The sequence below is a fragment of the Trichosurus vulpecula genome, chromosome 4, assembly GCF_011100635.1.
Source record: "Trichosurus vulpecula isolate mTriVul1 chromosome 4, mTriVul1.pri, whole genome shotgun sequence".
Lineage (NCBI taxonomy): Eukaryota > Metazoa > Chordata > Mammalia > Diprotodontia > Phalangeridae > Trichosurus > Trichosurus vulpecula.
The window spans coordinates 371,331,059-371,343,860 of record NC_050576.1 but is presented as its reverse complement, the minus strand read 5'-3'; the positions used below and the strand labels follow the sequence as shown (position 1 = coordinate 371,343,860).

Below are 12,802 nucleotides of genomic sequence, written 5' to 3'. Positions count from 1 at the left end.
AAGCACTTTGCAAATCTTAAAGAGTCCTATAAATGCTAGCCATTATTTTTACTAAGCAGAAAATAAGTACGTCAGATCAACTTGAAAGCCTTTCATTTTCAGTCTTTATGCTGTATCAGAGTTAGGAAAAGTTTTCTGCTCTGTACTGAGATTCTGGTTACTAATTTAATTTTGCCCACCTTGTATGGAAATTGCTTAAAAGCCAACTAGCATTTGTAGAATGATGCAATAAGGCATGTCTTTATCACAGAAGCAGCACACTGTGTATTGTATCTTTTTTTTTTTTTTGGTTTGTTTTCATTTGGCATGAAAGTGGGTTCCTCCCATTTCCAGAGGAATAGTACACCCCTTGGAGGCCGGCCTTCCTCTGTCATGCATTCCCACCACAACAGGCTTTGCAGATTACAGCTTTGGTAGTTGAATTAGCCCAGTGTGTATGTGTGACCACTTGTGCCTGGGGGGGAAAAGGAAGCTCTCCTTTCCTGGGGTTGGATAATTGGCATGCCCTTAACTTGGATGTCCAGGGATTCAGGACTTGTCGTCGCTCTTACGGTCAGTCTGAAGTGGGTTTTCAGCTGAGGATGCAGGCGAGGACAAATAATAGAAATGCCAAAAAAGAACTTGTGATAGAATCCCCGCTCCAGTACAAGGATGCACCCCAGGGCGAAGTGGAGATGGAGCCGCCAGTAGAAGTGCCGGTAAGAGAATCTTAAAGTGACAGCTTGATTTCCTTTTCTACACCGGGACTCCTGGTCCTTCTAAGAAGCTTCAGCATTTTGTTACCGAGTTTGATATCAGTGTGTTGCTCCTGTTTCGCTCACTTGTTAACCAGTACGCCCTTGCTTCCCTGGCCAGATCTTCTAACTTAGAATTCTTCTTCCTCAGTCCCAGAAACGTTTACATTTTTTGTTGGTGGCTTTGTTTCCAGGAGACTCCTTTGTGGAAGAACAATTAGACATTGTTCAGGACAGGAGTCCCACCTAGCTGCTGCTGCCTTTCTAAATTTAAACCTCCGCCAACTTGGGTCTGTACGGTTGCAATTGTCTTGGGCTTTAAGAGGGGGTGGAAGGAGGGTGTCTTTTTCCAAGAGTTCATGCTTATCAATTAAGGGTTTATTTATTTTCTTCGCTCCCAGAGCAACCAGAAAACATTAACGTAAAGCATTTTTTCAGAGCTTCTGATGTCTTGAAGAGCAGAGCTGTGGAAGGGCATTCTGTCTCATTCATTTTATTTAGAAGGCAAATTTTGAACCAACTCGGGAGGAGACTAACCCCTCTGCCACCCCAGAGTAAAGTTTCAGTTGATTACATTAGCCAAGTTTTGCAGAAAGGAAAACGTGAAACACTTCAAGGGACTTTCTGAGTGAGGAATGTGAAAAATAGTGAGTTGTTGTTATCAATGAGTAGGCTGTGCTTCTGCTGGAATTTCTTTAGTACAATAAAAGGCACATAATTTTTTTAAGCAAGCTGCAAAAACCCACACTCCAGTGGAGACAATTGAGCTTTTCAGATGTCTTCTACAGGGATTGTTAAACTAGTAGTTAGTGATTTTATATAGTGATTAAAAATGTTGTGGGCTCAACTGCTATTGTCATAAAGTATTTAGGTATCATTTTAACTAATTTGCAATTAAACTAAGCATGTAGTTAAGAACCTGAACTTAAATATTCCTTTCACCAACAAGTAAGATTTAATTTTAATTGCTTCCCTTTTCCTATGACATGAGACACTGTATTACCTTATACTGCCCTGTAAAAGAGGGATTCTTAACTTGCGGATCCATGAATTTGTTTAAAAAATATTTCGATAATTGCATTTCACTAAAATTGTTTTCCCTTGTAATGCCATGTGTTTTATCTTATGCATATAAAAGCAATATTCTGAGAAGAGGTCCCTAGGCTTCACTAGACTGCCACAGATACACACACACACAAGGTGAAAAAACCCTTCTTTAAAATCATGAACTGTGTGCTAACGCCAAAGTTGGAAAAATCAGTGAAATGCTACAACTTTTTAATCCAAGTTTTCAGCTGTGAAGTTTAGGTTTCTTTTCCTCCCTGGTGTATTCTTTAGAAAGCCATTGGTTCTCATCTGCCCCATTCTATGACGACAGTGGTTTGTTTTCTAGTTGCAAAGTGCAAGACCGTATAGCTTTATAGTCCTCAGCTGGTAAAAAGCTCTCCTAAAGTTGCTTTGGACTTTTTGGAGGAAGTTGTGTGGTTTAGGTCCCCTTGAGAATATCCTGGAAAAAAAAATCTTTTGATAATGATTCTCCAGATGTTTAGAAATATTTTTGTCCAGGGGTATACAAAGCAGACAGCTGCACTATAATAGGTCATTTATCATTGCACATCCGACTTTTTGAGAGTTTTCTTTCTTTCAGCTGATCAGAAAATAGCCTGAAAACATAGCAGTAGTGTGGAACTGACTACTTTTGTTGCTAACTAATCTACTATCAGATTCAGTATTTTTTTCTCTTATAAAACGTAAAGATGGGGCATCAGCCTGGGAAAAGGCTTTGCTTGAAACAGTGAACCCCTTGCAGAATAAAGACCTGATCTCTCCCTGTAAAGGAGAGGTAGAGGCAACAGTTATCTGGCAAGAGATTTTTTTTTCCTCTTATCAGATAACAAGTAGCCTTTGTTGTCTTAGAAGTTAGAAAGATAAGATGGTTAATGAACAATAAGAGTAACAAGTCTACTTAAACAGGGCGTCTGTGCCGGCCAGATCCCCTTACTCATTTTTAATGCATTAAGTTCAGTCTTAAGATGCTTTGACAAATTGCTGAATCTGACTAGCCAATTGCTGGAACTATTGACTGGTGAACCGATGGAATTCACTTTATCTCTCTTTAGACAATGCTTATAGATAAACATAGCCACAACAATCAGTCTGCTGTCATGGTATTCATTTTTAGAAAGGAATGAAGGGAAAAAATTTTTTTAAGTGCCTACTGTGTGCCAGGCATTGTGCTTTACAGATTTTATCTCACTTAATCCTCACAACAACCCTGGGAGGTAGGAGCTCTCATTATCCCCATTTTACAGTTAAGGAAGCTGAAGCAGACAGCTTAAGTGACTCTGGGTAACACAGTGTCAGCCAATTTTCACCTCCTAATATTTTGAGCTGGCTGCCCAGCGATTCATAGAATTTGATGTTTAAGACAGATATTGTAACATGGCGTAGCAGGTAGTCAGAAAGACCTAAGTTTAAATGCTGACACTTGCTAGCTGTATGACCATGGCCAAGTCCAATCCACTCAGTCGGATAGATGATTCTCTAAGACCGTAAGTTTCAGATGAAGTGGCGATCTGCATCGTTGGAGGGAGTTTTCACACTCAAAGTTCACCTGTGTTGATGAAATGACAAGTCTGGACCAATACCCCTTTCTTCCGCCCCCCCCCCCCCCGCCCCCGCCACAAGACTCATTTTTAAAACTCAAAGTGTACCTTTGTTAATTCTTGTAATCTTACTTATGCTCACATACTTCTAATGTAAAAGTCCCGTTTTCCTCTTCCACTTGCAATTGGCACCTGTTTTTTTCTTTCCCCTTTCCAAAACTATGATAGCTGTATTTCGCCTAAACAGTGGCTGTATTTCAATGGTCAGTAAAGTTTGCATGCGTTTTTGAGAGTAATAAATCACTAGAAACAATTTGTAAAGGTCATCGGGCTGAAAGGTAAATTTATAGGCATATAAATATGTAGTAGGTATTATGCACCCCCAGCCTTGTGACAGTAAGAGGAAGAGGTTAATGGTGAAACTTTTCCATCCTACTTCTGGGCTCACCTCCAAAGTTAACTAAAAAACTACTTTGTGGGTGAGTAACAACAGAGGGACATTCTAAAGAAAGGTCCTTGGTGGTGATAGGGGGTTGGGTCAGTTATCAAGGGATATCAGAATACGAGTACTTCCCAACTTATAAATTCTCTAAAAGTCTTTTGAAAGTCATTCGCTTGGGACTTGAAACACATTTTCTGCATAGGAACAGCATCCGAAGGGTGGCTAACAGAACAATCTAGTATTACCTGTTTGTGTATAATCAACCTAAAATGCATGATGATTCATGTGATTTGGGCCTACCTTATATTTTTGCTCTTCAGCTCTTTGCTACTTTGACAGGTAATCAGTCATACAAGTTCTTAGACTGAACCTCTATCACTGTCATATTTTGTATTTATACACCATTCAGGAACCACAAATCCAATAGCAAAGTATTTAATTAAGACATAAAACTAGAGATAGCTAAAGAGAATTTTAAAAGTAGGATCATTCTCTGCCCTCATACACAAACAAATGGGTTCTCCTATCCTACCTTTGGTTGTGGATAAAGAAAAAAAAAACTTGCCAGGGAAAACATAAAATTAGGTAGGAAATCTATTCCTCCTATCATGTGAGTGGATGGAGTAAGGAAACTGTCAGTCATTTCTCCATCCCATCTCAGCATTCCTTAACTGTTTTAGCATAGAAATCTTTTGTATCTCCTTGGAGCTGAATTGTTTCCAGACCCTGGCTCTGGATTGCCAGCTCAGTCTATATGGAGTTGATTTCCTGGGTTTTCTTCTTCTAAAATGCAGTTCCAACCATGTCACTGGCCACCCCTACCCCCACTACTCAATAAACTCCAATGGCTCCTTTACCTCTAAGATCAACTACAAAATCCTTTGTTTGCCAAACAAAGCTCTTTAAAACTTAGCCCCTTCCTACCTTTCCAGTCTTCTTATACCTTACTTCTCAGCCTCTTTGCTGAGATACTCCATCTCTTAGCTCCAAGAATTTTCACTGTCTTTTCCTCCCTGCCTGAAATACCCCTCTCTCCTGATCTCTGTCTACTTGCTTCCCTGGCTTCCTTTAAGTCTCAACTAAAACCTTGTCTTCTACAGAAAACCTTTACCAAACCTGCTTAATGCTAGTACTTTCCCCCTCTTTTACCACCCCACACCCCTTTGTATCCTCTACACAGCATGTTTGCTTCTTCTTTTCCTCATTAGATTGTAAGCTCTTGAGGGCACGAACTATATTTTGCCTGTTTTTGTATCCCCTGCACAGCACCTGTCACAAAGCATGCCATTAATACGATTATTGACTGAGTTACTCTTTCTGAGGATAGGCTGTAGTTGTTGGCATTTCCTGATCAGTAGACAGTGCCTGGTGATATTAAGCTGCTATATTTTGGCTCCCAGTCCAAGGCAGCTCAAACCTCGTGGGGACTCCTCAGATACTGCAACCAGTCACCTCTCTAGGAGGCTCCCCATCTACTTCTTTCTGTGTCCTTTCAAGTTTTTGCCTCCTCACCCAATCCTTGCAACTGGGCTTCTTGTCTAAGGATGGAGAAGGAGCTCTGGGCTAAAACAGCAGGATGAATAGGCATGAAGTGATGAAACAAGATGGTGACTTTGGCCACCAGCCTTTGTGCTTCTCTTCATTCCTCCCTTTCTTTCTCACTTGCTACCACCAATCCTGCTACTACAGATGTTACCTTGGTGATAAGCCTGACTCAAGTCATGGGAATAGGGTGGAGGAGAATGGGGAATTCATGGTGGTAGCCAGAAGTAAGGGAAAGAGCTAGAGGAGGGGAGAGAAATTCTAAGTCGGACAAGGAGAGAGGTAAGGAAAAAAGGTAGCTTGAAAGGAAGCAGCTAAATAATGAGAGAATAAATCATTTGAAAAGAAGAGACTAAATGCCATCATCATAGGCTCAGAGATTTTTAAAAGGCAAAAGGAAGCTCAGAGGATATCTAGCTCAAACCCCTCATTTTGCAAATGAGAAACTAAGGCCTAGGGATGTAATGGGCATTTTCTAAAGTCGCACAGGTAAGCTTTGAATCCAGAATCTCTGACTCTACTCTGACTCTAGATCACAGAGCTACTGAGATGGCACTATATTGATTACTGTAATTGATAATGTACTGCAATCTAGGATAGTTAGGTGATGCAGTGGATAAAGTGCTAACCCTGGAGTCAGGAGGAACAAGGTTCAAATCTGGCCTCAGACATATACTAGCTGTGTGACCCAGGGCAAGTCACTTAATCATGTTTGCCTCAATTTTTCACCAGTAAAAAATGAGCGGGAGAAGGAAAGGGAGAAGCCTAAAAAACCCCAAATAGGATCATGAAGAGTCAAACATGACTGAAAAATGACTCAACAAAACTGCAATCTAGGTTGTATCTGGTTTTTCTCTGCAAACTATTAATGGTATTAATTGCTAATCTTTGTTCTCTTGGAATGTCTAAGAATCTCTGTGTGTTACCCTTGGGGGAGAGCTGTACTTCTGGCTTCCCATCTCCCTTCTGTGCAATATTGCCATAAAGATGTATCCTTGATAAATTCAGCGGCACAGATTTATTTCCTTAACACTATAAAAAATAAGCGGGCAGGATAAAATAACCTCCTAAGTGCTCTCTTTTCTTATAGTATGGACTAGTATGAAATTGAGTTAGGCTAAATGTAAGTCAAATGGTGATATAGCTAGACACTGGCTTTGGAGTCAGAGGTCTTGGGCTTCTGTGAGTAAGTCACTTAAGGTCTTTGCTCCTTGCTTTTTTCATCTGTAAAATGAAGAGGTTGGACTACAGTTCCCTCCAGCTCTCAGTCTGTGATCCTATGAGTTTTTTTCTGGTGTCCTAGGCAACTCTCTAAGACTATAAGTTGTCTAACAGTTGTTGATCTGTACGGGTAGATAAATCAATGAACATTTAATAAGCACCCACTGTGTGCTAGGCAATGTCTGCCCCAATGTACACATAGTAGGTGTTTAACAATTAACTTATCTTTGAATTGAAAATTCAGTGACAAGAATAAAACTGTCTATCTGCCCCAGTGGTGGGCCAAAGGCCCCTACACAGTTCCTGCTGGCTAGGCACTTATATTCTATTGAAGGAGACATTTACTTATATAATATATATATGTATATGTATATATATATATATATATATATATATATACACACAAATGTGTGTGTGTGTGTGTGTGTGTGTGTGTAAATAAGTGGTAGAGGTAATTTCCAGACTGGGAGCTCCTTATGCAGTGAAATCACAGTTCTGTTAAAAAAAAATTGTCATTATACCAAAAGTGCCCCCTAGATAATTTTTGCGTTGTTTCGTCATTTCAGTTATGTCTGACTCTTTGTGACCCTATTTGGAGTTTTCTTGGCAAAGATACTGGAGTGGTTTGCCATTTTCTTCTCCAGCTCATTTTACAGATGAGGAAGCTGTGGCAAACAGAATTAAGTGACTTGCCCAGGATGACACAGCTAGTAAGTATCTGAGGCTGGATTTGAACTCAGCTTCTGATTCCAAGTCCAGTGCTCTATCCACTTCACCAGCCAGCTGTCCCCTTCTCCCAAGTAACACTTTTGTGGGTTTAATCAGTTGCAAATGATGTTGCATTTTTAATATTTATTTTGAATGATTTTTATAAGGTTGGATCATACATAATGGGGATACAGATGTGAAAAGAAACTGTTGGCAAATTTTACAGTGTCTAATTTCCCAGATGGTACAGAGCAAGAAATGTCACTCTGCAGCAACCAAATGGCTTCCTGTGGCCTTTGGTTTTCCTATAAAATAGAATAAATAATTGTTACTCACCTTTAAAGAGGTGATTTATTGTGTGATAATGGAGCAGGAAGGGAGGCTATCATACCCCTGGCATGTGCCCTTCTATGTCACCCATGCTTGGTACTCATAGAAGAAGAATGCAGTCTGGGAGAACTGGAAGGGAAACTTAGAAAAGTAGGCCAATGCCTTCATTTCACAGATGAGAAAACCTCTCCCACCTAGGTTAAGTGACTTGAGTCACTCAAGGTTACATGGCTGGTAAGTTGATAGGTCGTACAGATAATAATTGCACAGTTCCAATTTGAACCTCGGGCCTAAGACTCCAAAGCACTGTTGCCTTTATATAATGTTAATCAGGTGTAATTCTTGCCTTCTAAGTGTGTTTGCCATCTAAGGTGGAGGCACTGCAGATGTAACTAGGCTTATAAAAGATTTACTAGCAACTTAATAGGCAATTAAGAAGCATGTAAAGGTATTCAGTGCACAACCTTCTTGTTGGAGTAGTGAGCAAAAGGGAGCCTTGAGAATGCATATTTAGACAGGGTGGGGTTGAGTCAGATCACCACCCCAGACACATGAGAAACCATCCTGTTTATAAAAAACCTCAGGAGAAAAAGGTTCCACAAGTTCCTTTGGTAACCCATTAGAATGCTTAACTATTGTCTCTAAATCCCAATCCTCCAGCTTAAATTCACTATAGTTTGAGGCCTTTTTTTCTTCAGCTGTATCCTCACCTTCGACACCGTCTTAGCCCACATGCCATCATCATTTCTTTTCTCCTCAGATTCATAAAAGCATGGTATTTTGGAACTGAAAAAGACCTGTAAACATTCCTTCTCCAACTTATTTTTTTAATATCTCATTTTTCCAAACTAATTGTGTTTGTAGGCATTCCTCTGAACCCTTTAAAATTTTTCCCATATTCTACTTAAGCTGTGAAGTCCATAACCATAAAAATCTTTCTGTTAACTAACTAGTAGTTTGTTCACTAATGGGAATGTTTAGATTTCTGTGCATTTAAAAATTGAGAAAGAAAAATTAATTAAGAGTGGCAGAAGCATAGTTGTTGGAAAGCACAAATTATGTACCTTATAAATATAAAGAGAGAGATTGCCTTATCAGAATCTGGAAATATGAATGGTTTAAATTACAGATTTAGAGTTCAAAGGGGTTGAGGACTGAACTAACTTGTCCCCATCTTACAGATGAGGAAACCGAGGAACAGAGAGTTTAAGTGACTTACTTAGGGTCACATGGCTAGTAAGTATCTGAGGTGGATGGTTTGATTCTTTTCTGGTTTTCTTCCAGGTCTGTGGAAGCCTGGTCAAGTCCCTTAACCACTGTGTCTTTTGTTTACTAATCTGTAAAATGGGAATGATAATCATTGCTGGACAAATATAGGAAATTCTTTAAAAGGTTATGCGTATCCATAGCAGTGAAGTTACTTAAATAATTAACTTTGTTCACAAAAAAGAAAAAAATGAGTAGCAGAACTAGGTTCAATATATTCGTATTATTTTCCTTTCTTTGGATCCTTAGTGCTTAGCACAGTGCTGGATAAATAGTAGGCGCTTAATAAGTGCTTGTTGACTGGCTAACTAATTGACTTCGACCCTTGCTTGTTTTTGTCAAAGGCACCGCCATTCTTTCTATCTCCTAGGTTTGTAATTTACACATCCCTCTTCACTACTCAGTTTCCTTCCCTGCACCTATCTGGTCAGCTACCAAATCTTAGGATTTTCCTCAACTACATCTCCAGTCTCTTTCTACTGTCTTGACTGCTCTCAAAGCCCCACCTTAGTTCAGGCTCACTCTCATCGCTTCTCATATAGACTAATTGCAATGGCCCCCTGATTAGTCTTCCTGCTGGAAGTCTTTGTGTTCCGTTTCATCCTCCATGAAGTTGCCAAAATGATTTTCCTTAAGCACAGATACCAACAAACAACAAAAACATTGCCTGTGTGCCAAGCACTATGCTAAATGCTTTGCAGCATTATCTTATTCGATCCTAACAATAACCCTGTGAAGTAGGTGCTACAGTCCCACTTTGCAGTCGAGGAAACTGAGGCAAACAGATTAAGTGACTTTCCCAGACACTGAACCAGTAAGTACATGAGGCTGAATTTGAACTAAAGTCTTCCTAAGTCCAGACTCAATGCTCTATCGTATCAGACCATATCCCTCCCATATTGCCTTTAGGGTAAAATATAAACTCCTTTATTTGGCTTTTAGAATCCTTTATAAACTGATCCCAACATTCGCATTACTTCCTTTGCCTCACTTTTATGATCTAGCCAAATTGGCCTTCTCTCTGTTCCTTATTCACAGCACTCCTGCCCCTGTGCCTTTCAACTGGCCATTTCCATGCCTGATATCCACCCCAGGCTCACAGAATCTTTCTCTTCCTTTAAGACATAGCCTTGCCTTCTACACAAATGCTTCCCTAAGTTCCAATGGCTAATGCCTTCTCTTGTAACATACCTTGTATTTAACCGCTTCTTCTTGTATTATTTGTCCTCTCTCTCTCTCTCTCAATCTCTCTCTCTCTCTCTCTCTCTCTCTCTCAATCTCTCTCTCTCTCTCCCTCTCCCTCTCTGTGTATATATATGTATATATAAATACACATATATACATATATATTCTAGATGTAATTCATATATGGTTGATTAATTGGAAAAAGTGCTGGAGGCTGGTACACTTTTAAGATGCTATTGAAATAGCCCAAGTGAGAGATGAGCTCAGACAGGGGCCTCAGTAGTATGAGTGAAGAGTGAAAATTCTTTATACTTTGAGATATAAGAGATTTAAAATAGGCTTCAAGATTCAAGTTGAATTCTTGCTAGATGAGCAAGGGATCTTCGTAGTAAGATGGGCGAGGTAGGTTGAGTAACCTGGATGTAATAAAATGAGGGCAGAGTCTGAAGTTAAGAAATACTACAAGGAAGAAGCAAGAATCCTCACTTGAGCCAACAGATGATGCTTTGTTGTCAATATGTGAGTGGAGCCAAGACTGTTGAAAATTATAGTTTGGCATCAACTTTCTAGATTGAAATCATGTTTGAAATATCCCTGTAACCTGATATTGTTTCCTTCCCAATTTTTCTTGGAATCAGGTACTGAGGCTTTAGAAGCTCTTTTTGGAGCTTATTCATTCACTTAATAAGAGTTGTGCTGTATGTACTACTAAAACAGTGATTCTTTTGAAGGGTTTATCAAGTCTTTGGGAAAGAGACAGAGACAGTCTCATTTCAGAATGCCATCACTACCAACTGGCTTCTTGGTTATATCCCCCAAGGCTAATTCTGCCTCCAAAATAAACACACCATTTTATGTTGAGTGCTGAAACTGTCTAAGGAAGAAGAGAGCAATTTAAAAGGGAAAATGAGTTTTGGTCTCTGAGATTATATATAATGATAGCTTACATTTATATAATGTTTATGGTTACAAAGTATTATCATATACATTATCTCATTTGATCCTTATATGTCGTGTGAGGTAGGAGCATTATTACTACCATTTCACGCAAAAAGAAAACAGAAGCCTAAGATGCTATAACTTGCCTGAGAACATATAGCCCGTAAGAAGCAGGGTGGCAGACACACCAGTGCAGTGTTGGTGAAGCAGTGATTTGGTCCAGCCTCTCTGGAAAGCAGTTTGGAACTATGCCCTTCACCTGTACTTACTCATTGACCTAGCAATATCACTGCTGGGCATATTCCCCTAAGAGATCAAAAAGATAAAGGACTCATACGTACAAAAATATTTATAGCAGCTCTTTTATGGTAGCAAAAACTTAAAAACTAAGGGAGTGCCCATCAACTGGGGAATGGGTGAAGAAATTATGGTATATGGATTTAATGTATTATTATTACATTAGAAAAAATGTCTAGTTTCAGTGGATAATGTCTATGGACTGAAGCAGAGTGAAGTGAGAATTGAGAGAGCAATTTATAGACGGATGATATATAACCAAGAAATAAAAAGCTATTTTGAAAGACTTGAGAATACTGATCCATGCAGTGTCAAGCTATGATTTCAGAGGGCCAGAGATGAAATCAACAAGCATTTTAAACTGCTTTTTATTAAGTTCATTAAATAAGTGCTATTTACTAAGCCCTGGGAATAAAAAAAGGTATGCCAAACAGACAGAGAAAGCAGTTGCTGCTCTCAAGGAACTTCCAGGCTAATGGGGGAGACAGAATATATAAAGGATAAATTGGGGTTGGTCACAAAGAGAAGGCACTAATGTTAAGGACTGGGAAAGGCTTCTTATAGAAGGTAGGAGTTTCACAGAGACAGAGGTGCAGTGGATAGAGTGCCGGGTGTGGACTCAGGAAAACTTATCTTTCTGAGTTCAAATCCAACCTCAGATACTTACTAGCTATGTGACTGAGCAAGTCACTGGACCCTGTTTTCCTCAGTTTCCTTATCTGTAAAATGAGCTGGAGAAGGAAATGGCAAATCACTCTAGTATCTTTGCCAAGAAGACCCCAAATGGGGTCACAAAGAGTTAGACATGACTAAAAAACGACCCAGCAACCAACAACAAAAGGAAGCCAGGGAAGCCAAGACATAGAGATGAGGGAAAAAGTTGCAGACATGGTGGGCAGCCAGTGACTATGGCCAGCATTAGGAAGCAGGGTGGAGTGTGTAATGAATAATAAGGAGGCCAATGTCACTGGATTGGAGAGTATGTTGAGGGGTGTAATGTGTAAGAAGACTGGAAAAGGAGGAAGGCGCTAAGTTATGAATGGCTTTTAAAAATGTATTGTATTTCTTCCTATTACGAATAAAGACAATTTTAAACATTCATTTAAAAAAATTTAAGTTGCAAATTTTTCTCCCTCTTCCCTTCCCCTCCCCCTTCCCTAAAACAGTAAGCAATTTGTTGATGTAGGTTACATATGTGCAATCAAGTAAAACATTCCCATATTAGTCATGTTGTAACAGAAGAAACAGACTGAAAGAGGGGGGAAGCACCATGAGAAAAATAAAGTGAAATCAGTATGCTTTGATCTGCGTTCAGACTCCATAGTTCTTTCTCTGGATGTAGATAGCATTTTCTACCATGAATCCTTTGGAATTGTCTTGAATCATTGTATTGCTGAGAAGAGCAGTCATTTGTAGTTGATCATCGTACAGTGTTGCTGTTACAGTGTCCGGTGTTCTCCTGGTTCTGCTCATTTCACTTTGCATTAGTTCACATGAGTCGTATCAAGTTTTTCTGAAATCTACCTGTTTAT

General features: G+C 39.5%; 1 protein-coding gene across 8 annotated transcripts in view; it reads left to right on the top strand.

The window, feature by feature from the left end:
• The first annotated feature begins 566 nt into the window (after positions 1-566).
• The window catches only part of DOCK9 (dedicator of cytokinesis 9), a 226,764-nt gene continuing 214,528 nt past the window's right edge, over positions 567-12,802 (top strand). For all 8 annotated transcript variants that reach the window (XM_036756911.1, XM_036756919.1, XM_036756916.1 and 5 more), the window contains exon 1: positions 567-698. In XM_036756911.1, the coding sequence (XP_036612806.1) occupies positions 582-698 (117 nt within the window). In that variant the 5' untranslated portion in view covers positions 567-581. The remainder of the gene's footprint in view (positions 699-12,802) is intronic.